Source organism: Chiroxiphia lanceolata, chromosome 18 (genome assembly GCF_009829145.1).
Source record: "Chiroxiphia lanceolata isolate bChiLan1 chromosome 18, bChiLan1.pri, whole genome shotgun sequence".
Classification (NCBI taxonomy): Eukaryota; Metazoa; Chordata; class Aves; order Passeriformes; family Pipridae; genus Chiroxiphia; species Chiroxiphia lanceolata.
This window is the reverse complement of record NC_045654.1, coordinates 758,629-782,836: the sequence shown is the minus strand read 5'-3', so window position 1 is coordinate 782,836 and position 24,208 is coordinate 758,629. Positions and strand designations below refer to the sequence as shown.

General features: G+C 55.2%; 1 protein-coding gene across 1 annotated transcript in view; it reads right to left on the bottom strand.

The window, feature by feature from the left end:
- Positions 1 to 23,981, bottom strand: part of RTN4R (reticulon 4 receptor) — a 91,676-nt gene extending 67,695 nt beyond the window's left edge. The window contains exon 1 of the mRNA XM_032706145.1: positions 23,487 to 23,981. Coding sequence (XP_032562036.1) covers positions 23,487 to 23,508 — 22 coding nt within the window. The 5' untranslated portion in view covers positions 23,509 to 23,981. The remainder of the gene's footprint in view (positions 1 to 23,486) is intronic.
- Between the last annotated feature and the right edge of the window lie 227 nt (positions 23,982 to 24,208).

Genomic DNA, 24,208 nt, shown 5'->3' with positions numbered 1-24,208 from the left:
CCCCCCCAGCTCAGATGCTGCTGGCAGGGGGCAGCTGCCACCCAGGGATCAGTGCAAGGGCAGGAATGGGCCATGCAGGAGCACAGCCAGCCAGGAAGGGGCTCACCTTCCTTCTGACAGCTGCAGGGGGGTGCAGGGGGCTCAGAGGGCACAGGCAGGTGACAGCAGTGACACAGCCACAGGGCAGAGATGGCAGGACTGAGCAAATGGGCTTTGTCAGAAGTTTCTGTGATGTGGGTTCTGCAGTCACAGAATCACAGAACATCCTGTGCAGGAAGGGACCCACAAGGATCATCCAGTCCAACTCCTGGCCCTGCACAGACACCCCAACAATCCCACCCTGTCCCTGAGAGCGTCTTGTCCAACCCTCCTGGAGCTCTGCAGCCTTGGGGCCATGACCACAGTGACCCCCCCAGCCCGTGCCCCCCCAGCACAGCCCCTGCAGGGGGGATGGAGGCTGCACCCCCCCCTCCCCCAGGAAGGTCTGGGCTGTCTCTGCTGATGGTGCTCCCATTCCCAAGCAGCTGTCCTAGTTCTGACAAGCTCTGCTCCATTCTCCTCAGAAAAAAGTGATGCTGAGCACGGGATGTGCAGAGGAAAAGGTGCTCAGGGGGCAGCACCCGACAGAACAGGAGACTGAGGTGAACATGGAAGAGCTGCATTTACCAGCAATGTCCCAGCTCCAAGCAGTGGGGATAGAAAAGAAATAAAGGCCCTAAATATGACAGATTAATGGTCTAGAGCTGAAATATGAGATTAGAAATTTCAGAATATGCCTGCATATTCCAGGTGCTCTTTAAATTTGTACAGTCTAGTTACTCTATTATGTGCAATTTAATTGCCTAAAAAATCCATATCACTCCATGCTCTCAGCAGCCAGAGCAGGGACTTCTTATTTTTTCAATCTTTATTCAGGTTGGTTTTAAAGATTGAAATATGAGCTCTCCTGGGCACAGGAAGTTTTCTAAATCTAATGCCAGTGTTAGGCTGGAGCACAAAAGGACATGTCCAAAGAGCAGATGCAGGTTCTGCATGGCCAGGCTGCCCAGGCAGCACTTCTGGTTCTGATAATCCACCCAAAATGAGCTACTGGGATTCAGCACATTGGGACACACACGTCCAAGGAAACACTGAAGTCTTGCTCAGGCAGAAATCATGGAATCACAGAATCATAGAATGGTTTAGGTTGGAAGGGACCTCAAAGCTCATCTCATTCCACCTCCTGCCATGGGCAGGGACACCTCCCACTAGCCCAGGTTGCTCCAAGCCCCGTCCAGCCTGGCCTTGGACACTTCCAGGGATCCAGGGGCACCCTCAGCCTCTCTGGGCAACCTGTGCCAGGGCCTCCCCACCCTCACAGCTAGGAATTCCTTCCCAATCTCCCATCTATCCCTGCCCTCTGGCAGTGGGAAGCCATTCCCCCTTGTCTTGTCTCTCCATCCCTTGTCCCCAGTCCCTCTCCAGCTCTCCTGGAGCCCCTTTAGGCCCTGCAAGGGGCTCTCAGGCCTCCTTGAAGCCTTCTCTTGTCCAGGTGAACCCAGCCAGCTCTCCCAGCCTGGCTCCAGAGCAAAGCTGGTCCAGCCCTTGGAGCACCTCCATGGCCCCCTCTGGACCCAAAATGTCAAGGTTTGGTGCAGTCTGGGCAGCAGAGCTGGACTGGCACAGAGCAGGACACCAGACAGGAGGGTTCCAGGCTGTGCCCGGTGCTGAGCAGCCCCTGAGGGGGCACAGCCGTGCCTGGCAGAGCTCAGAGCAGAGGCAGCACCATCCCATTCCTGTCCCTATGAGCAGCTCCACAGAGGGATGGAGAGGGTTCAGGCTCAGTGTCAGCTGTGACACTCCCTTTGAGCCCTGACAGCCCTCTCTGAGAAAATCCCACCTCTCCTGCCTGATCTGTGAGCATGGGAGGATCAGGGCTGATCCCGGACTAGGCAAGGAGCCCATTGGGATGGGAAGGAGCTTCTCAGCAGGGGCTGAATGCATCAGGTTGGGAGCCATGTCCATGGATAGCAATCATCCAGGAATCTCACCCACAGCCTCCCTTCTACCAAGACACACCTTGTCCAGCGGCTGGATTTTGGACACAGGCTGGAGGGACAGGACAAGGGGGAATGGCTTCCCACTGCCAGAGGGCAGGGATAGATGGGAGACTGGGAAGGAATTCTTCCCTGTGAGGGTGGGGAGGCCCTGGTACAGGTTGCCCGGAGAAGCTGTGGCTGTGCCTGGATCCCTGGAAGTGTCCAAGGTCAGGTTGGACAGGGCTTGGAGCAACCTGGGCCAGTGGAAGGTGTCCCTGCCCATGGCAGGGGGTGGATGAAGATGATCTGTAGTGTCCCTCTCAACCTAAACCATTCTGGGATTCTATGATTTTACAAGCAGATGGAATCCCAGACCAAAATCAGGTCCCACCATGTCCAGTGCTCCTACAGACACAGTCCGTGTTGGGGTTGGACAGGGGTTGAACACTCAGCCCTTCATGTCCTGCTCACAGTCTCAGCATCCCGTGGGCTGTGGAATAATCAGGCCCTGCACAGCCAGCCCTGAGCTGTGCTGCTCAGGAAATCCCACCTGGAAATGCACTCCTGCCCCTCTCAGAGCTCCTGGGCAGAGCTGGCCCTGTGGAGCCCCCGCTGTGAACAATCCCCTCACAGACAGCCTGGCAAAGGCAGAGCAGCCAACAAAGGGATATTTTAGGTTGCTACTGAACACTTAATATAGTTTATATTTACAGCTTAATGGCTTTTCAGCATCACTAACTTCCATTCCAACAAAAAGACTTCGACTGTATTGCCTCAGCTTAAGTGCTAACGACATCTTCACATTAATAAATATTTTAAACCCGTGGAACTCTAATCTCTTCTGGCACAGGGCTGGCACCTGCTCAGCTGGAGCCTGAGGGAGAACACATGGAAAAATCCCCTCCGGATCCCCAGGACCACAGAGCAAGGAACCTCTCCAGACCCAGCCAGAGCTCCTGTGCCTGGGGGAGAGCTGCCTTCCCTCCCCACCTCCCAGAGAACCCCACAGGGCTCCTGCCATCCTGCTCCTCCTCTGAGCTCTCTATCCAGGTCCCAGACTCACAGAGATGCAAACCAGGCTTTGCTGACACATCCCTTCCCAGGGATGTTTCCTGGGACTCACTCCGGGGTTGATGTTGGCCAAATCCTCAGCTCTGTCCCCCAGTTGCTCCTCAATTCCCCCTTCCCCCTGTTGCACCCACTCATCCTCTTCCCCCCCTGAGCTCTGGGGGCTGGTTCCTGTGAGTAGTACCCCCAGCCCCCATCCACTCCAAAGCCTCCTGCACCCCTCTCCTGAGTGCAGCAGATGGGGACCCCAGAGCGGGTACCCTCAAGGCTTCTGCCACCAGCCACAACTCCCCCCTGCTGCCTCCAGTCCCAGGGGCTGTGCTCAGGTGCCCTAAAACTGTCTCCAAGCCAGCCCAGATATGAACAGAGCCACAGAGAAGGACAGGATGTCCAGCCTGGCTGAACTGAGCCCACAGCCAGGAGCTTAGTCCTGGAACCACACCAAGGGTGGTTCTCCCACAGAGACAGAGCTGCCATGGAGCAGCACGAGTCGGACAAGGACTGGGAAGGGCTCCTGGCACAGGCTCTGCTGCTCCACACACATATTCCCCTTGAGAAATAAGATGCTCTGCTCCTCCAGAGATCCTGCATCACACAGGCTCCCTCAGAGGCAGGTCCTGAGGCCCATGGAGCTGGGTGGGGCTGAGTTCACCCTCTCCCTGCTATAAAACAGGAATTCCTGCACACCCCTCAGCCAGGATGAGGCTGCCCCATGGTAACTACCTCAGCCTTTCCAAATCCAGAGCTCCTGCTGCCAGCTCACCCCTGGGCTCGAGGTGGGGGGTCCCCTGGCAGGGGAAGCAGCTCAGGAAGCTGGTGGAGGAAACTCTTTCATGTGCAGCGATAGGATGAGGCTTTGTGTCCCTTCAAGGGACCTAATTGCACAAGAATCTCACACATACACTCCTCTGCCAATCCAGCAAGCAAAGCTAGGGCTGAGAATAGCAAACATATATCATGCACGAGCTGGGTCATCTCTGCTTTGAATTCCTGGGATGGTTTGCTACAGGAGGGAGGGAAAAACCCCAGCCCACTTTGCTCTGAAGGATCCAGCTCTGTAGCAACATTATGTTTGGCTTGTATAGGAAATTTTACAAAGCTCAGCTGAAGGAAAACCTTGACTTGTACAGTGAGAGATAAAAATCCTCAGTGTTCTCAAATGAATGTACTCATCTGCTGTGCACAGTATTATCTCTCTCAAAGAGGAAAAGAAAAAAAAAAGAAAAAAAAAAGAAAAAAGGAAGAAAGTGAATGGAATTTTGGATGCTTTTCATTTCCCAACAATGTGGAGCAAACTGTGATTCCTATTCATTAAGAGAGAAGATTGACATTCATTATAGTGTGCATTAAATTCCTCATTCTTCTTCTACCCTCAAAATTAGTCTACAGAGGGTAGTAACTAGTAATTTCTATATTGAATTTCTAGTAACTACAGTGGGTTTTTTTTCCAAATAAGCAAGGCAATTACAATAAGACACTTCTTGAAATGGTAAAACAGGCAGTGCCACTTGAAATCTCTGCTGTTTCCCTTTACAGATGCAGTTCCACATAAGCACAAGCAGCTGCCATTTGCTCCTGAAGGAATTTGGGAAGAAATGCCAGTGTCCCAGAGCAGAGGCAGCTCTGCTGTCATTGCAGCTCTCCCCAAAATCATAGAATTATGGAATCATGGAACCATTTGGGTGGGAAGGGAACCTAAAGCCCATCCAGTGCCACCCCCTGCCATGGGCAGGGACACCTTCCACCAGCCAAGGTTGCTCCAAGCCCCATCCAACCTGACCTTGGACACTTCCAGGGATCCAGGGGCAGCCACAGCTTCTCTGGGCAACCTGAGCCAGGGCCTCAACACCCTCACAGGGAAGAATTCCTTTCCAATATCCCATCTAACCCTGCCCTCTTTCAGCTTAAAGCCATTCCCCTTTGTTCTATCTCTACATTTCCTTGGAAAAAGTCTCTCTCCTATGTCTTCCAGCTCTTGATTTGTGCAACCACAACAGATCAGCAGATAAAGCGCCCCATCAGTCCTGCTGTGCACATGTGGGCTGTGGCAGGGCAATCACAACTGTGCCCATACCTGCACCCCGGGATGTTGTGCAGGATGCTCTGCTCCCTGCAACACTGCCTCTGCATGTTTGAACCAGGAGTTTCCTCCCCCATCGTTTCCTCTTCCTCAGGTGAATGCCAGAAGAATTAATCCATCCATGATGGACTCTCAGGTTGCCCAGAGAAGCTGTGGCTGCCCCTTTCCTGGAAGTGTCCAAGGCCAGGTTGAACCAGGCTTAGAGCAACCTGGGCTAGTGAAAGGTGTCCCTGCCCATGGCAGGGGGTGGAACGAGATGAGCTTTAATGTCCCTTCCCACCCAAACCACTCCAGGATTCCCTGCTGGCCTGGCACCAGCAGCCCATGAGTGCAAGGGTGGGTTCAGCACCGCTCTCCTCCCAGGGACAGGGGGCTGGCAAGGACCTCACAGGCCAAACCCAGCTCCAGCCACCATCTCCTCAGCTGCACACGGGTTACCCCCTCTCCTCCAAGACCCAGGGCTGTCTCATGTGTAGCTTTGCCACCACTGATGTCCCCTGTCCCTGGAGATGCAGGAGAGACCTGTGGCAATGCCAAGGAACACGATCTCAGCAGGGCCAGAGGGGTAAGTGATCAGTGTTTGTGGTTTTATCTCAGCAGCCCCATCTCTGCTCTGACAACAAGGGACCTGCAGCCCTCCCACACAGATGCCAGAACACAGAACACAGATCACACATCATACAGCACATGTGGAGCTGCAGACGGGCTCCAGAGCCCAGCAAAGCAGCACGAGGAACATGGGAATGGTCACAGACACCCCTTCAGCCCTGCAGCCCACAGCTCCTGCTGCTGGATCAGAGACTCCCAGAATGGACCTTAAGCATCCTCTAATTCCAACCTCTCTGCCGTGGGCAGGGGTGGATGCATGTCCAGGAAGCCACATCAGGTTGTGCAGGAGGCCCTGCGGGCAGGGCCAACCTCCGAGGGTGTGGGGGGGGCACCCACCTTCTCTGCTGGGGCTTTACCCGGGTCAGGAACCTGGGAAAGTCCTGTCAGCAAAGGCCCCTGGACCCCCTCAGCCCTCTGATGATGATGCAGGTGCATCAAGGCCACAGCACAGCCTTGGGTCACTGGAACTGGCCATGTCACCCTCCCAACCTCATCTCTTTGCTCCCTGACTTGGTTTCCCTCCCAGCCCTGCACTCCTCTGCAGTGCTCACAGCCAGGGACCACTGACTTTACTGGGTATTAATTAAGGAGCTTTTAACATACCTTGTGATGGATTTGTAATGGCTCTTATCTGAATTTAGAGAGTTGCAGAATACATAGCAGCGCTCTGACACACGCTCCTCTAATTAGCACCCAAGCAAACAGGAGCACACACAGGATCCAGAGACCCCCAGGGCCCCACCCTCCTCTTCCCAGAGCCACTGGAGATGGGAGTGTAATTTCCAACAGCTGAGGCTGCTTGGAAGGACACCTCCAAGGGATTTGCCATCACTTTCAAAACCCTTATTTACTCTCTACTGTTTCCAAAAAACCCCTCTGGGAGCTGGGAAATGAATCATTTTCCTATTGAAACCCATCCCATGGACATCCTGCCCTGCTGTTTTCAGGGATGCTGGTGAAGGCAGCTGCACTTTGCTCCAGTATTTCAGGGCCTAACAGCCTGGAGCTGCCCATGCTGGCTGCTCCCAGAGGGCCTGGAGGAGAGCCCAGTGCACACCTTGGCTTGTTCATTGAGAGTTCCTGCCCTGCTGACCCCGAAGCATTTTGTCCCCACAAAGCCAGATCTGAAGTGGCAGCTGTAATAACTCTGCAGAAACCTGCAGGGAACACTGTTCCAGGGCCACACAACTACAAGTGTTCTCAGGACTCTCCAGGTGTGTTCTGCCTCCCCAAAGCCACAGTTGAATCTGGCACAGCCCACAGGGAATCACAGAATTATTTAGGTTGGAAAAAGACTCAGAGATCATTGAGTCCAACCCTTAACCCAGCACCACCATGTTCACACCAACCCCTGTCCCCAGGTGCCACATCCACACGCTTTTGGACACTTCCAGGGATGGTGACTCCACCACCCCCCTGGGCAGCTGTGCCAATGCCTGACCACCCTTTCCATGCAGAAATTTTCCCCAGTATTCAACCTGAACCTGCCCTGGTGCAACTTGAGGCCATTTCCTCCCATCCTGCCCCTTGTTCCCCTGGGAGCAGAGCCCGATCCCCCCCTCCGGCTCCCCCCTCCTGCCAGGGAGTTGCAGAGAGAAAGAAGGTCCCCCCTGAGCCTCCTTCTCTCCAGGCTGAGCCCCCCCCAGCTCATCTGCTCGTCAATGGAATCACAGAATTATTCCTTGAGCACGGGGAAAATGCTGCAGAGATTGGCAAATCCACCCTGCAGGAGCTGAGAAAACTCACGGAGCCCATGTGGCAGGAAAGGCTTTGGTATGGATGGTCCAGCAACCAGGGCAAAGCCCTCCAGGGACACTGATACAGTCCCTGGTTATTCACCTGAGCTGAAATTCATCTCCTTTGCACTGTCACTCCTGCCCCACTGTAATCACACCTTTCTTTTGTTCCATAGGTACCTCCCAGGGGCAGCCTGGAAACAATCCTTCATCTTAGTCTCTGGTCTGAGCTAGGATGGTCCTATCAGTCACTGCCAGCTTCGACAGCTGGGATTCCCTTCAGCTTTCCACCTGCTTCACATGCGAGCAAACAGGGAGCTCCCTCCTGCCGCAGAAGCATCCTCTGGACCCAGCCCTGCCAGTAATCCCATCCCTGGAGGCACAGGAGTTCTCTTGACAGGGCACTGGCTTCCACAAGCCTCTCTCATGTGTCACTGCTGACAGGTCCTGCCCAGCACCGGCCATGGGGAGATGACCCTCCCCCTGTCACTCAGGAACCAGCTCAAGTCACCCAAACCTGTTCCACCCATCACATCTCATCACATCCTGTCGGTTCAGGTGGCTCCTGCTGACAGCCAAGGCAGAGCACGTGGGCTCCTGACACTCCCAGAGCACTAAAAGCTCCCTGGAGGCCCCAGCCCCATGTTGGAGGTTGGCTGGATGCCCCCCCAGAATCAGGGCACACGTCCCTGCTGCTTGCCCCCCACCCCACTCTCAGAGCAGGCGCTCCCAGCTTGGTGCCCAAGTGACATTTCCCAGGAAAAGAACAGCACGGTAAATTCAAAGGTTAAATTTGCATATTCCCTGGTGCTGCTCGAAAGGGCCAGGCAGGCACAGAGGATGAACTGCTGCCAACCTGCTGCACGGGGAGCACCAACACCCTGCGCTGAGGAACCTCTTCAGGTGGCACTGTGAACTTTCTCAGGCAAGGGGAAATGGCCTCAACTCACACCAAGGAAGGTTCAGGCTGGATATTAGGGAAAATTTCTTCACTGAAAGAGTGGTCAGGCCTTGGCATGAGCTGCCCAGGGCAATGGTGGAGTCACCATCCCTGGAAGCGTTCAAAAAATGAGTACACATGACACTTCACAGTATGGGTTAGTGGACATGGAGGTATTGGTCAAAGGTTGGACTTGATGATCTTGGAGATCTTTTCCAGCCTTAATATTTCCATGGTTCTGTGATTCTCCACAGTGGCCTTTAGTTCTGAGAGGGAGAAAACCAAAGGCCCACAGGCAGTGGAGGGGACTGAGTTTTGGCCCTGCATCTGTAGGGCAGCCCAGGGCATCGAGGAGGAAGCCAGCCCGGCTGCCTGGCAGAGCCTGTCCTGAGCCTATGTTCAGCACAGCCACTTGTTGCATTATTTCTGGTGGATGTCTCTGATTTTCCTGTCCCTCTTGGGTGACAAACAAGCTGCAGCCCACTCCTCTTCACAAGCTGTACGCTCAGCCCACGGGGGTCTTCCCCCCTGTCCCATGACAGGAGCCAGGCAGACTCTCATGCAGCTCCGCCCATGTCCTGCCTGCCCAAGCACAGGTGTGGCCTCTGCTCACACAGCCCCACGCGTGGTGTCACACTCAGGCACGGCCACGCTAAGGAGCCAGCAATGCCTGCAGGGGCCCCACAAGGCTGCACTTGGTGTGTACTTCGCCTGAACGACTGATTGTCCCCCTCACCTCAGCCTTCCCAAGCAGGAGGGGTTTGGGGAAGCAAGAGAGGGAGCTGGGGGTCACACGAGCTGCTCTGGCAGCCTGGCCCCAGCCTGAGCCAAAGGTGGGTCAAGGCTCTTTTTCGGGAGCTGTTGGGGTGTACTTGCAAACCCTGTTCATCTCCTTTTCCTCTCTGCCCATTCTGAGAGATTGCTGTGCCATTAAAGCCCTGCCTTCCATTATCACTTCCCGTCTCTCCTAGTGCCAAGTGTTGGGCTCATTCCTTTAGTGCATAGGATCTCTCTGTTTTAGAGAACACAGTAAATGCCTGCTCTGCCCCAGCCCTGCCGGCAGGGAGGGCTCCCAGGGCTTTTTTAGCAGCTTCATCCCTCTGGTCTAGAGCAGCTGGAGTGTTCCCTGCAGTGCCACAGGGCATCAGGTCACCCCATCCCCTCCCCTGCACGGGGGGGCTGGGGACAGGCAGGGGACTCAGACACACTGACTGTCACCCTCCCCTGTGGACAGAAGGACAGAATGTGCTGGGAGGGTTTCTCAGGAGGAGCTCTGTGCATGGTCACACACAGGGGCCATGGGTGGGGGCTGCTGGCCCGTGGCCTCTCTATCACCCCCTAAATGACAGTAGGGCAGCAGCAGAGCTGCCCCTCGGCCCCTCTGGGTGACCCCGTGCTCTGCTCACAGCCAGTCTCTGCCATTACAGCCCACAGCTCCTGCACACTCACCTCCCACCAGCACTGAGGAGGTGGAACAAACCCGAGGCTCATCACACAGAGCACTTGAGGAGCCTTGACAAGAGTTTTTCCCCACTCAGCCTTTATGAGGTGGCTTTATGAGCAGGAAACAAACGTGCATGGCAAGGGAGTTGTGCTCAGATGGGCCACACTGAAGCCTCAATTTTAGGAAGGGAGAAGCAAGTTAGAAAGCCTCAGAAACCCAGCTAAAACCAACCCAGCTAAAACCAACAGAGCTCAAATGCTTCCAGAGGGCCCATCCCAGCTACAGCAAGAGGAGGATGCACAGCACACAGAGCTGCCTTGGCTGGCACCCACGGGGGGTTTGCCACAGAACAAGCTCAAAAGGCAGGCAGGGAATTCATCAGATGATCCCCCTTCACACCCAAGGCACAGCCTGTGCAGTGCAGGGAGTCCCAGGGATCCCAGCACAGCTCCTCTCAGGGCCTGCCAGGCCTGCAGCCCATCCCTGAGGGCTCAGGCCCAGGACATTTCACATAAAGCCATGCAGGGAGCAAGGCTGGAGCAGGCACAGGCTGCACTGGGGGTTTCTCATGACAATAAAAATGGAATCATAGAATCATTGGTTTGTGTTGAAAACGACCTTAAAGCTCATATAATCTACCCCCTGCCATGGGCAGGGACACCTTCCACTAGACTAGGTTGCTCCAAGCCCTGTCCAACCTGGCTTGGGACATTTCCAGGGATGGGACAGCCACAGCTTCTCTGGGCAACCTATGCCAGGGCCTCACCACCTTCTGAGTAAAGAACTTCTTTAGAGCATCTAATCTAAACCTCATCCCCCTTGTCCTCTCACTATTTCCCTCTGTAAAAGCATGGCAGGTGCCCCAGGGTGAGAGGCAGGCCCAGCTCTGACACCCACACAACACACACTGTGCAAACCTGCCACCAGCTCATGCACCAGTGACACACATTTGGTTCCCTTCCCCACTTGCCATCTCCCAGCAGCAGCAGCCCAGCTGCCACCTCTGCCAAGGGAGAGCAAAGTCCTTGTCCACCTGGTGAGAGAGTGCCCAAGTGGCTCCTGCAGTCCCTTTCCCTAGGTGGGCTGCAGCCACAGGGACCTCTTCCCTTAGAATCACAGAATCATAGAACGGTTTGGGTTGGAAGGGACCTTAAAGATCATCCAGTTCCACCCAGTACCATGGGCAGGGACACCTTCCACTAGCCCAGGTGGCTCTCCACCCAGAGCAGTGTGTGCACATGGCTCAGGTGTACCCAGGTTAAGTTCTTCCAAGCTCCTAGTAAATCCAAGGTCCTCAGGAAATGACCAAACAAACTGCTTTGAGGCAGACTTTGTCTCCACAGCCCAGCTGGCTACCTAGAAGCTCAGGATTAATTGTAAGCCCAGCAAAATACTAGGAAAGCCAAAAATAAACACAGCAAAAGAAAAGCATTTCCCACTGAAAAGCCATGGCCAAGTAAAGACTCCTCTGGGCTGGCTCCCCCAAGGCAGCTCGGATTCATTTATCATGCCACTCGTATAAATGTCTCTCTTTGGCTGTGCTCCTCCCTGGGAACTCCTTCCAGCCTGGGAGAGAATGGGACTATCATAGGGACACGACCTGGGCCAGCACTGTGTTCAGGCAGCAGCAGCACCCCCAGCCCCTCCCAGATCCTTTCCCAGGGCTCAGGACCACCCTGCCTGCACACAGCACAGGCTGCAGCCTCAGGAACTCAGGAGTAGCGCTGGCTGACTTGGGGATGAGATTTAAACAACCACTGTCTGATTTCTAGACACTGCCTTGCCCCCAGAGCATGGCCAGTGCCTCAGCAGCAGCTGACACAACTGTGTCATGGTAGAACTGCCGAAAAGACTGGGAGAAATGGCTCCTCAGTGCTGTGGGTAACATCAAACCCAGAGATGTCGCCTTTCCCAGGCTTAAGATCACAGCACAGCCCCTCAGCCAGGCTCCGGCTCCAAGCCCAGCTGAGGTCTCGTCTCATCTCACTTCACCACATGATGTCAGAAATCCAGGCTTAAAACTGACCCCTCAAGGCCTGCAAGAGCTGATACCGCCCCCCCCACCACAATGCCCAGGCAGGTTGGGATGGCAGAATCCCTTTGCTGTCTCACCCAGAAGGCCTAAAATCCATTTTGTGGGTTGAAATGGAACGAGCCAAGTGAGGGACTCAGCAGCTGTTGTTCTGGACAGAGGAGCAGAGCTGGGGGCAGCAGTGCAGCCCCAGCCCAGGCAGCTTCCCAGGGGCTTCCTGCTGTTGGGGCTCTCCCATCCCTGGAAGTGTCCAAGGCCAGGCTGGACAGGGCTTGGAGCAAGCTGGGATAGTGGAAAGTGTCCCTGCCCATGGCAGGGGGTGGAATGAGACAAGCTGAAAGCTCCCTTCCAACCCAAACCATTCTGTGATTCCTACACTGCCCTGCACTCCAACCTGGCTGGCATAAGGGGAGGGAACATCCCACACCACAGGGAATGGCAGTATCAGCACAGCCCCTTCTCACCCTGAATCCCAGACTGGTTGTGCTGCTGGTCTCTGCCAACCTTACCACGCTCCCAAAGGTGAAAGTCAAGGCTGCTGTGGGTCACCAGGGGTCAGGCCATGCCCTCCTGCCTGCAGCTCCCAGCTCTGCTGAGGTGACCAGGGACAGCGAGGCAATACTGCAGCAAACAGGCTCCTCTCCAGCCCCAGCCCAGGGACATCACTGCCCGGGGCTCAGGGGACAGCCCAGCTCAGCCTGTCCCCACTGCTGCTCCCCATCCTGCCCCACATCTGGCAGCAGCTGCTGTCCCAGCCCGGGCTGGAGGTGGATGGAGAGCCAGACAGTTCCTCGTGGCAGAGCAGCTCCCAGCACCCATCCCTGTGCATGTGGTTAATGTCACCAAGAGCTGCTGTAATTACCATTATTAATCCCCCCTCCCTCAGGACACATTAGCTGCAAATTGAGGGATGGAGAGAAGTCCCTGGACTTCATAAATCAACTTGTGACAAAGAACCAATGTCTGCACTTCAGTGTGTGCCAGACTCAGCCCCAGAGTGTGCCCAGTGCCTACTGGTGCCTCCCCTCCACTCCTTCCTGGCCATCCCACTGCATCCCCCCCTCCTACAGTCCTGCTCACTGAAGCAGATCCTTCTTAGCCAGGGTCAAGGGACTTGGCTGCTCTCAATTACCACCACTTTTGCCCAAACTGAGCCAAAGGATGACTGCTCAGGCACCCAGAAATGGAAAAATATGTGCCCCAAATGCAGCTGGCACAATGCACGTGGAAGTCACTGGGGGTTTGTGTTTGGGATTGGATCTCTCCAGGCAGGCACACTGGTTTAAGGACTGTGTGAATTCAAACCAGGTCTCTTAGGCAAAGGCAAACCTCAGCTAGTTCCATCTTTACCTGAGTTAAAGTCAGTCTAGATGAGCATGAGTGGGGAGGGAATTAAACAAATCAATTAAACTAAACCAGCATGAAGCTGTGTCAGGGCAGGGTTAGGTTGTATATAAGGATAAGGTCCTTCCCCCAGAGAGTGGTTGGGCACTGACCAGGCTCCCCAGGGCAGTGGGCACAGTACCAAGGCTGCCAGAGCTCCAGGAGCATTTGGACAATGCTCTCAGGGACAGGGTGGGATTGTTGGGGGGTCTGTGCAGAGCCAGGGTTTGGACGGGATGATCCTTGTGGGTCCCTTCCAGGTCAGGATACTCTGTGATTCTCTGAAACCTGTGATACCAGTGGACCCAAAGCAACTGTCCTTCATGGTGGCCAAGGTGCCCATGGAGGTCTCAGCCCTGTTGTTGGCAGGAGAGCCAGAGGAGTCGTCCCACCAGACATAAGCTGCCAAATCTCTGTCAGCCCTGGGATGCTAAAGACCCTCCTCCAGCGCCCAGGAGCCACTTCCAAAGCAATCCCTGTCCGAGTGCACCCCACAGCTGGAAATGCAGATGTTCAGGGCTGCAGGTTCTCTCAAGTGCAGGAAATGCCACACTCCTGGACACCCAGAGCTGTGCCAACACTGACAGCAAACATGGTCTGAAATAAGAGGAGGGAAGACACGGCTGGCTGGAAACCTGCTGCTTGCTGCAGAAAGGCTGCTGACCTTGCAGGGGACAGTGCCTGGTGACACAGCCACTGAGGCTTCATTTCACCTGAGACGAACCTCATCCAAGGGCCCTTCAGCCCAGGCCAGGGTGTTCCTGTGCAGCACAGAGAGCTGAGCAGTGACTTCCAGCCTGCATCACATCACCCACCCCACCAACGGGCTGCTGTCAAATCCTGGGGATACTGTAAAACATTCCCGGCACAGCAACTCCAGCCTGTTCTCCAAAGGGAAAGGGACAGACAGCCCTCTAGTGTAAAGCCAATGCTAACCATATTTGCACAGGTATGGAAAGCATTAATCATGGCCAGATCTGTGCTGGGGGGGTGTGCTTGGGAAGGAACCCGTGCCCAGGGACAGGGATTTGCTCCCACCACACCTCCCACTGCCCCTCAAAACACACCGATGCCACGGGGATGTGCAATCACAGAATCATGGAATGGTTTGGGTTGGAATGAACCTTAAAGCCCATCCAGTGCCACCCCCTGCCATGGGCAGGGACACCTTCCACTAGCCCAGGTTGCTCCAAGCCCCGTCCAACCTGGCCTTGGACACTTCCAGGGATCCAGGGGCAGCCACAGCTGCTCTGGGCAACCTGTGCCAGGGCCTCCCCACCCTCACAGGGAAGAATTTCTTCCCAATCTTCCATCTCACCCTGCCCTCTGGCAGTGGGAAGCCATTCCCCCTTGTCCTGGCACTCCAGGCCCTTGTAGTGCAAGTCCACGTGCGAGTCCAAAGGGTCCCAGTGGCTTTCAGGTGACCATTTTTCTCTGCAGAGACAAACCCCACGTTCACAAACTCAGTATTTGCTCTTAGGATTTCCAAAGACACCTCTGGTGAGGGGAGGGTGTGGGGCCTTCACAGCCTGACACCAGCACTCACAAAAGGCTTCTGAAACCCCAATTTGCCTGGCAGCTGAAGGCACATCCCTGACAAAGCCCCCCATGGTGCCTGGAAGCAGGGAAAGCTGAATTTGGGGCCGCCAAAGGTATTTTCCTTTCTTTTCCCTCCTCCCTTCTGCTTAAGAGTCAGCCTGAGTTCCCATCTCCCTGCACATGGCTGTGTTATGCACATGGTTATTGTCCATGGCTCCATCACTCACAGCCTTAAGAAAGATGCACAATTAAAATCAATATTTAAAGTCATCAAACAAGCACATGCAAATTTTAGCAGGCACACAATTCACTTTGACAGAACGACACAGGGTGCAGAGCCCAGAGCTGTGCTGGAGTGCCCAGAGCAGAGTTCTGCCCACAGTCTTCAAAATTTAATGAAAACGCACCAGTTTTAAACACTTTCCCAAATCCAGCTCACAAAATCTGTCACTTTGATGTGAATGGTCCCAGTCTTAGACTAATCAGTCACTTTTACTTCCTCTTTAGGAGCTAAAGACGCAAATGAACTCCCAGCAAACTGCACAGCTTCAGGAGAAGAATTTAGCAACCAGATGGTTCTTGAAAAGGATTGGTTTTTAACAAAAAAATAAAATTTAACCCATCTCCCCAGTGAGCAGCTCACAGGATATAATCTGACATATCACAAGCAACTCCGAACTGTTGTATCAGAACATCATTTCTGCTGTGGAAATGCCCCTTAAATCATCATGTAAATTATAATTATCACTAATAACTGATCAATTAGTACAAGTCCACGCAAGGCACTGTAATTATCCTGTGCACTGGGGAAGAAGAGAAAGCATCACATTTGAATGCAAACAGTCCTTTGTTTTCAGGGAACGTGCAGCACACAGAGATAAAAGAAAGCACAACTGCTGAGAAGGCACCAGGGCTCAAAGAGCCATCTGAGGGAACATGTCCAGCTCCCACGGGATGGAGCAAAGCTGTGACAGGCTGGAAACTCCCATCCAGGCAATGAACCTCAGGCTGCTGCTGTATCTCCATTTGCTTTCTCTGGACTGTTTTCATCTCCATGTGGAATTGTGGATGGGGATCAAAGCATAGCTAACAATAAAGACTCTCCAGACCTTCATGGATTAAGTACAGAAATGCTGGACAAGAAAGTTTTTCTGAGTCAGCTCCAGAAGCGAACAGCAAAACAAGCATCATTGGGCAAAAGGACTTTGATCCCCTCTGGATGCTGATGGTGGAAGGAAGAAAGGAGCCCATGTGAAGCACTGCCTTGTCCTTGGCTGTCTAGATGGAACTTGGGCAGCAGCACAGGTGATTTGGAGAAGAGAAGTGCAGGATGGGAACCCTGGACTTCCCTGAACTTCTCCAAACGTTTCTGACCCACTGCTAAATAACACTTTGGTACCACAAGAAACCAAATCATGTGCAGGTTGGTATCATTTACCTGAATGTCTGAGCTTTCTGAAAGAGTGAAAGTGGAACAGTTTTAAGAGGTAATATTATTATTAATGGTACAAGAAGTGCAGGAACTTCTGTACCTGGGGCAGAATAGTCCTCTGCAGCCAAACCAGCCTGCAAAGTGTGAGCAGTTTGGTGTGAAGGGCCTGGGAGCTATGGTGGGACCAAGGTGAACATGAGCAAATGGTTACTCCTAAATATGGGAACTCCCCCCTGGGCTGTGCAAGGAGGAGCGTGGGCAGTGGGGTGGGACAGTCACTGCCCAGCTCCACTCAGGGCTGGGGGGCTGCACCTCCAATACTGTCCAGCTGGGATTTCCTGAGTCCAAAATTAACTAACTTGGGGAAAACAAAAAGTTCCAATGGAGGATGAGCTCGATCAGAGAATCACAGAATCATTTAGGTTGGAAAAGACCTCTGGGATCATCCAGCCCAAATTTTTCCCCAGCAGCACCACCATGTTCACCACCAAACTGTGGCAAGTGCCACATCCACACACTTTTGGAGCACTTCCAGGGATGGGGATTCCACCACTGCCCAGGTCAAACTGTTCCAGTGCCTGACCACCATTTCAGTGAAGAAATTTCTCCCAATATCCAACCTGACCCTCCCCTCGTGCAACTTGAGGCCATTCCCTCTCCTCCTGTCCCTTGTTCCCTGGGAACAGCCTGAAACTCAGCTCACTACACTCTCCTGTCAGGGAGTTGCAGAGCCAGAAGGTCCCCCCTGAGCCTCCTTTGCTCCAGGCTGAGCCCCCCCAGCTCCCTCAGCTGCTCCTGCTGCTCCAGCCCCTTCCCATCTCCGTTCCCTTCCCTGCACACGCTCCAGCCCCTCAGTGTCTCTTGTCTGAGGGGCCCAGAAGTGCCCCCAGGGCTGGAGGTGCCCCAGCAGTGCCAGCACAGGGACAGGCCCTGCCCTGGGGCTGTGACACACCAGGGCTGGCACCGCCCAGGATGACTGTGGATGGTCAGAAGCCTCCAGTGTGTCACAGAACCATGGAATCACTACATCCCAGAATGGTTTGGGTTGGAAGGGACCTCAGATCTCATCCAGTCCCAACCCCTGCCATGGGCAGGGACACCTCCCACTAGCCCAGGTTGCTCCAAGCCCTGTCCAACCTGGCCTTGGACACTTGCAGGGATCCAGGGGCAGCCACAGCTTCTCTGGGCAACCTGTGCCAGGGCCTCCCCAGCCTCACAGCCAAGAATTTCTTCCCAGTATGTGTCCTAATATGTCCTCCAAGGTAAGGCAGAGGGGCTTAGGATGGTTAGGTCTGGCAAAGAGGAGGTGGAAGGTGATCTAATCACTGCCTACAGCTACTCAAAGGCAATTGTGAGGATGACAGAGCCCAACTCATCTCTGTGAGGCCACATGACACAGCAAAGGGACACGGCCAAGAACTGCAGCTTGGGAGGGTCATTTCAGACATTACAAAAGGCTTTTTAATCAGCTGCAATAGTGGGAAAGGCCAGCGATGCTCCATCATTGGAGGTTTCCAAAGCTTGGATAGAGAAATCCACAGCAGACCTGATCCCATGTGCAACAGCCCTGCTCTGGACTCATCCCACCAGGATTCTGGGATTTGGCCATGCTAAAGTGTGTCCTCAGAGAGGTCTCTGCCACTGCACCGTGTTAGGACAGGCTGCCAGCACAGGGTGCATTTGAGGACTAAAGAGCTCCAGGGAAACTCTGCTGTAATTACCATTGATGTGGGACACTGCTGGGGGAGCTGTAACAGGACACAGAAAATATGGCCAGGGGCTTCCTCCCCCAGTGCAGTCAGCAAAGCAAACCCAAAACAATTGTCTGGAAGTGTCTGCTGCCTTCCTGAGTGTCCCTGCCAAGGTCCCTGACTGTGACTCCCACCCTCAGGTCTTCCTTGATACCTCTCCCAGCACCAGCTCCAGAACTCCCAGGAAGTGAGTTCACCTACTCCCATGGAGGGTGGACCCAGCACTGCTGCTTCCCCACTGCCATGCCCTGGGAGAGACCAGGGGTACCCCCACCATCCCAAAGGGACGTGGGCCCTCCCGGTGCTGACCCAGGCCTTGGAAAGACATCCATCCTTGGCAGGACAAGCCCATGAGCAACCAGAACTGGCTTTGCAATTACATTTGCTTTGAGCAAGAGGTTCCTTAGATCCCTGAAGATGTACTCTCCAGATGTACTTCAGGTGTATCCAGATGATACCTTCGAAGCATTCTATGAAAGCAAATGTTCTGTAACCCTGCCTTGCCTGACCCACGCAGAGAGGACCCAACACTGCTGACTGTCTGCTGCTTGAGAGTCTGAGCAGGGTGATGCCTCAAACTACTGAGCTCTCAAGAAACTGAACCAAAAATCACAGCATTGGAGTGCTTTCTTGCTTCCAACTTCCTCGATGTCTTGCATGTGCTTATGTAGTGCTTCTGCTTTTCTTGGCAATCAGGAAGGACAAAAAAAAAAACAAACTCAAGCACTTTTCTAATCCCCTGATTCCAGGAGTAGAGACTTGAGAGGGGCAATAAATACTATAAAACGTGCTGGTGCTATTGATCAGCTCCAGTGTGAGGGCTGGGAGAAAGGCAGGCCAGCCCAAAGAGACAAACCTGCTGTGGGTGCAGCAACAGCCCAAAGGAGAACATCATCAGTCTTGTTACCTGACCCTGTGTCACTGCTGAAGAAGTGATCAGTGATTGCACAGACCTCCACGTTTCAGCTCTGGGCTGAATTTAAGCATATTCTGGGTCCCTGGGGAGATAACTCAGCATCAGTCTCTGAGGGCTTGAGCTGGAAAAGCTGAAACCATATCACAGAAAGGCTCATTGACCTGGTCAAGGGTACAGAGAGGTTAGAAACAGGGCCAAGACCAGACTCCAGAGGCCCTGACTTCTGGGAGCTCTCTAAAAGCCAAGTAAACATGGACAGTCCGTGCCACACCACTTGCAGAGGTGTCCTGCCTTTCCCAGGCAGGGCCTGGCCATGCACACATACCACATGGAGTCTCTGTGGCACCCGGCTGCCAATCTGCTCTGAGCCTACACATCCCAGCTGAACACCACCACAGTGGGGAATCAGCCACCCAAACCTCCCATTGCTGTGTGTCCCACCAGCCTCAATGAGACCCTCGTGCAGGCTGAGGTGAGTCTGCACATTTTAGCAAACTCTGCACGAATTGCTTCGGCATCTCTGTGCGAACACAGGAGGAGCCACCCTCTGCTTCTTTTAGCTGATTAAGACTTTTCAGTACAATTGTCCCCTTTTCCTCCAGTATGTGGAAACCTCCAGGAGTTGCAACCACAGCAGGAAAGGGGAGGAGAGGCTGGGCTTTGTAGATCACAAGCCTCACTCCTCCCTCCCACACCTCTGTGTGTCTGTGATGGAGAAGCCCTGAAACCCTGTTACTCACAAATCCCAGACAGCCCTATCTGGCTCTAGGACACAGCACAGAGCTTTCCACGTGGACAGGAGAAGCCTCAGTGCGACTCCCAGCCCTTGCAGGCGCCGTGCTGAGATGTTCCCTTTTACACCTCTGTGCAGTGGTGCAGGATACTCCTATTCCACTGTGCCCATGCCTCCTGCATAAAGAGAAAACCTCTTTGGGAACATCAAAAGAGGAGCTTGGCACTCAGAGATTTGTCTTAACGAAGGTGGCAGCAGCAGAAAGCATTGCAAATCCAAGGGGAAGAGGACACACACCTAATTAGACCGACTCCTTTCTTCTTCCTCCTGTTCCACAGGCTGAATCCTGGGGCTGCGGCTCCAGCCTTTCCACGGGGATGGACTCGGCAGCACAGCAGGGCTGAGCTGCCTGAGCCACTGGCACAGCAGCCATGTGCAGGCTCAGAGCAGAGATTAGAACTCATCTTCCTTGTCGAGGCTCTGGCTCAAGTGATTTTCCCTCTCCTTCCCCCTCTCCCACAAGGCTCGGGAGGATGGGAAGGGAAGGAAGACACAGTCCTTTCCAGGGCAGGCACCACTCCCCACAGCAGCATCTCTGTTCCTGAGATCTGTCCTCCAGAGCATCCCTGCCCCTCCCAGCCCCCAGCTCACAGGCTCCTTGCTGTTTCCGAGCTGAAAAACATAGAAAATTCCCATATGTGCTGCTGGATTTTGCAGATTTTGCTTATTCCTTTGGAAGTTTAATGGCCAAAGTCATTGTTGGTGTCAGAAGAAGATCACACAGCGCAGGATCTGTGTTAGTAGCCCCTGACTGGCACGGGGTTATCAAGAAATCCATGAGGATATTAGCTGGGGACCCCCATGTCCCTCGCCAGCTTCCAACTCCACAGTGAGCCACCAGGATGAGTGTATGGAGCAATTCCCCTGCCCCCTCATTCCAAGCCGAGCAGGGAGCATGTGAAAGCAGAGGGACACTCGTTGTGTAGTAAACTGTCCCCTTCCTCCTCTTGTTCCTTCCCATCGCTCCTGTGGATGGCACAGGCTCCCAGGAGGTTTTCCCCAAGCGAATCCCAGAGCACCTGAGCACGGGATGGAGGTAATTTATTAATTACCCTGACTTGTTAAGCCAGAGCGGAACAGGGTCCCTATGCCAGTGGAGCAGGAGCAGCCCCAGCACGTGCTGTCCACAACCCCCAGCATGGAGACACCATGGGGCTTTCTCACCATCTCATTAACTCACTCCCTGGACCAGCTTTATCTGGGAAAACATCACACAACCAGCAGGGACACCTGCACTGACACCTGCACTGACACAATGCCCAGGCACCAAGCGGTGCAACGGCACCTCCACCCTTTTGCCCTAAAATTTCTCTTTAAGGATATTCCTTTTCAGAAAACCCATCCAAACACACCCTTCGATGGTCCCTGATAGTGCCACAGAATATAGGTCTGAGGTCTGTGCTGCCTGGTGGGGAAGGGGGAATCAAGCCCAGAAAATGCAGCAGTGTCTTGGTAAAAAATGAAGATTATAAAGACAGGAAATATAAAAATTATATGATAAATTTTTTTCTCTCAAGAAAAAAAAAAGAGTTGCTCTCACATGGGTGAATAAGGAGTCTCTTATGTTGATGTAGGTTCTCATATTACAGGGTTTTGCATTTGTTAAAAAAAAAAAGAATAAGCATGGAAAGCCCTTTTTAAATATAAATGAATCGTGTTAATAAGGCAGCAAGTGCTGAGAACAGGGAAAGCTCTGCCTGTCCAACTGCCCCTGGTGGCTATTTCTGGCTTACAAGGCACTTGAAGCATCCTGGCAGCCCACAGTGGGAAATGTAGTCCAGATACAGTAGGATGGTCACTCAGCTAAACATAATCTCCCAAGGTTCATAAGGACTTTCCAGTCAAACCTGCCAGCAATCCAGGCTACCCGGACTCTCACAGGAGCAATTCATAAACCGCAGGAAAAAAGGGAATAATTCAAACCCAAACCCCTCAAAGCCTTGTTCTATAAATAAAGCCGTTGTAACACAGTTTTTATATTTCATTATCCTCTGTGTTGTTCCACATTATGCTGGTAGCAGCCGGGAATGTCACTGTGTGGAGAAGTGTTGTGCTGCACCAGGATCTGGGATGGTAAGGAGGGAGGATCCGGGTGTCTGTACCACACCCAGCACCTGGATGCTGCTCTGCACGGCCACAGCCCCCCCCAGCAACAGCACGGGACACAAAGAGCCCCAGCACAGCCTGGCACCAGCAGTCTGAGCACAGCCCTGAGCCGCCGGCTTCAAATCGATGGATGACTCCTGTCCAGGCTCCGGCTCACGGCAAATGGAGGCTGAAACACCAGCATCCCCTGAGGGCCCCTGGGCACCGGAACCTGCTCCCAAGGTGTTCCCCAAACAGGAATAAATTGGCCATTTCAGATTTAAAACCGATACAAAGTCTTTAAAGGAGATGGTGTGCTGTTTGGATCAGAGCTTGGATGTGTCCTCTGATCACCACAATAAATCAGCCAGAGTGCCCTCCAAAATAGAAAGGAAAGAAGAGTTATATTGTGTCACTGATGGGAACGGGAAGCAAGCTGGAGACAGCATACTCGGGAAGAGACTCCGTGCAGCAAGAGGCTCCGGATGTCCACATGTCCCTTGCCCAGCAGTCTGGGCAGCACTGGCGCTCCCACGATGGGCTGATCCCTCCAGTTAAAAACTGCAATCCGTGGGCTGGTTTCCCAGCAAACACACCTGGGAGGCACATGCTTCTCCAGGCGCTCTGAACTGCAGCGGGAGAGCGTGTGTTCCGCTGTGGGGCTGCGTTTCGGGGCTCACCCGGAGCCGCCGCAAATGGCCAAGGCACGGCGGGACCGGGGGGCTCCGAGAGTCCGAGTCCTAGCCCAGCCCAGCCCAGCCCCAGCCAGCACACCGGGACCGGGAAGCAAAGATTATCGCCAAAGCAGATGAAAAAGGGCTGTTTACAGTCAGAGGATCGAGCCGTGCCAGCTGCATCCCCCGTGCCTCTCTCCCCCGGAGGAGCGAACAGAAAGGGGGGTCCCAACCCCTGCACCCCCAGCTCTTCCCAGCCCCTGTCTAATGGGCACCGGGCTGAGCTGAAGCGAGGACACCCTGCGGGAAGGGCTCTGCGGGGAGCTCCCACCGCACCCCGGGACCCGTAGTCCCCCCGGGGAGTCCGGACCCTTCGCGAACTTCCCCGGCCGGAGGCACCCGGGGCTGGCCGGGTCCGGGACGGGCTCGGGGAGCGGGGCCGGTGCTCCCCCGGCGGCCGGGCTGGGAGCGGGGGAAAGCCGGGCTGCCCCAGCCCCGCTCCCCCCCCGTTCCAGCCCCCTCGGCCGGGGGATGCGGGCTGGGGATCTCGGGATGCGGGCTGGGGACCGCGGGATGCGCTTCCCTCGGCGGCACCAACTTCGCCCGGTCACCCCAAGGCCGAGCCGAGCCGAGGCTGGGCGGGGGCCAAAGGGGGCTCAGCCCGCTGCTCTGCGTCCATCCCGCTGCCGAGCCGTGCCGAGCCGTGCCGAGCCGTGCCGGGGCTCAGCCCGGTGCTCGCTACCCCCCGGCCTCCCCTCCCTCCGCTCCCGCAGCCGCGGCGCTCCCGCTCCCCCCGCGCCCTCCCCGCCGCCTCTCCCGGCCCGGCCCGGCCCCTCTTCCCCCGTACGGGACCAACCGCTCCCGGAGACTCCACGGAACAAAAAGTTGCGCCGAGGGAAGTTCCCGGCGCGGGGCGAAGTTGGGGCCGCGGCCGCCGCGCCCTGCCCCGGGGAGCCCCGGCGGTGGGGGGGACGGGGCGCACCTACCTTCAGCTATCGCCCTCTTCATCTTAGGGGTCGGGGAAGGCACGTCTGGAGGCGCAAAGTGGAGCGGCAGCGGTACAATCCTTGGGAAAGCGGGGCAGATCCCGGTGCCAAACTTCAGCCCGAGCGCGGAGCGGCGGCGCACGGGGAGGGGGGGGCGCTCCCGGTGCCGGCGCCCTCGTTCATCGGGGGAATGAGCAGCCCCCGAGCTGGAGTCAGCATCCAGGCGAGGCTCCCCCTCCCTGCCTGCCCGCCTGCCTCCTCCTCCCTCCGCCCGTCCTTCCTCCCTCCGCCCGCAGCACGTGCGGGGCCGGGGCTGCGGCGGATCCCGCGGCGGGGAGCGGAGCCGGCTGCGCTGTATCCCGGGAGCGAGCGGCGAGCGAGCGGGGATGGAGCGGCGATGAATGTTTTATGGGATCATGTGGTTTGACGTGAGAGGAATCAGCCTAGATCGGATTTACTGGCTGGAGGAGTGAGCGGGAGGACGGGGGAGCCGGGCATGGGGTGGCGGGGGGGAGGAGGGGCCGCTCCGACGGCGGCGGCTCCGCGGCGGAGCCCCCGCGGTGCGGCCGCGGCCCGGGCAAGGCTGTGCGGGGCCGGGAGGCTCATTCCTGGAGGAGAGGTGCCACCTAAAGGAAGCGGCGGAGAGGGACGCCCGGGCGGCAGCGGGCACCGGGCCCGCTCCCCCCTCCCTACCTCCGCCGCAGCCGCGCCCGCACCGCCCG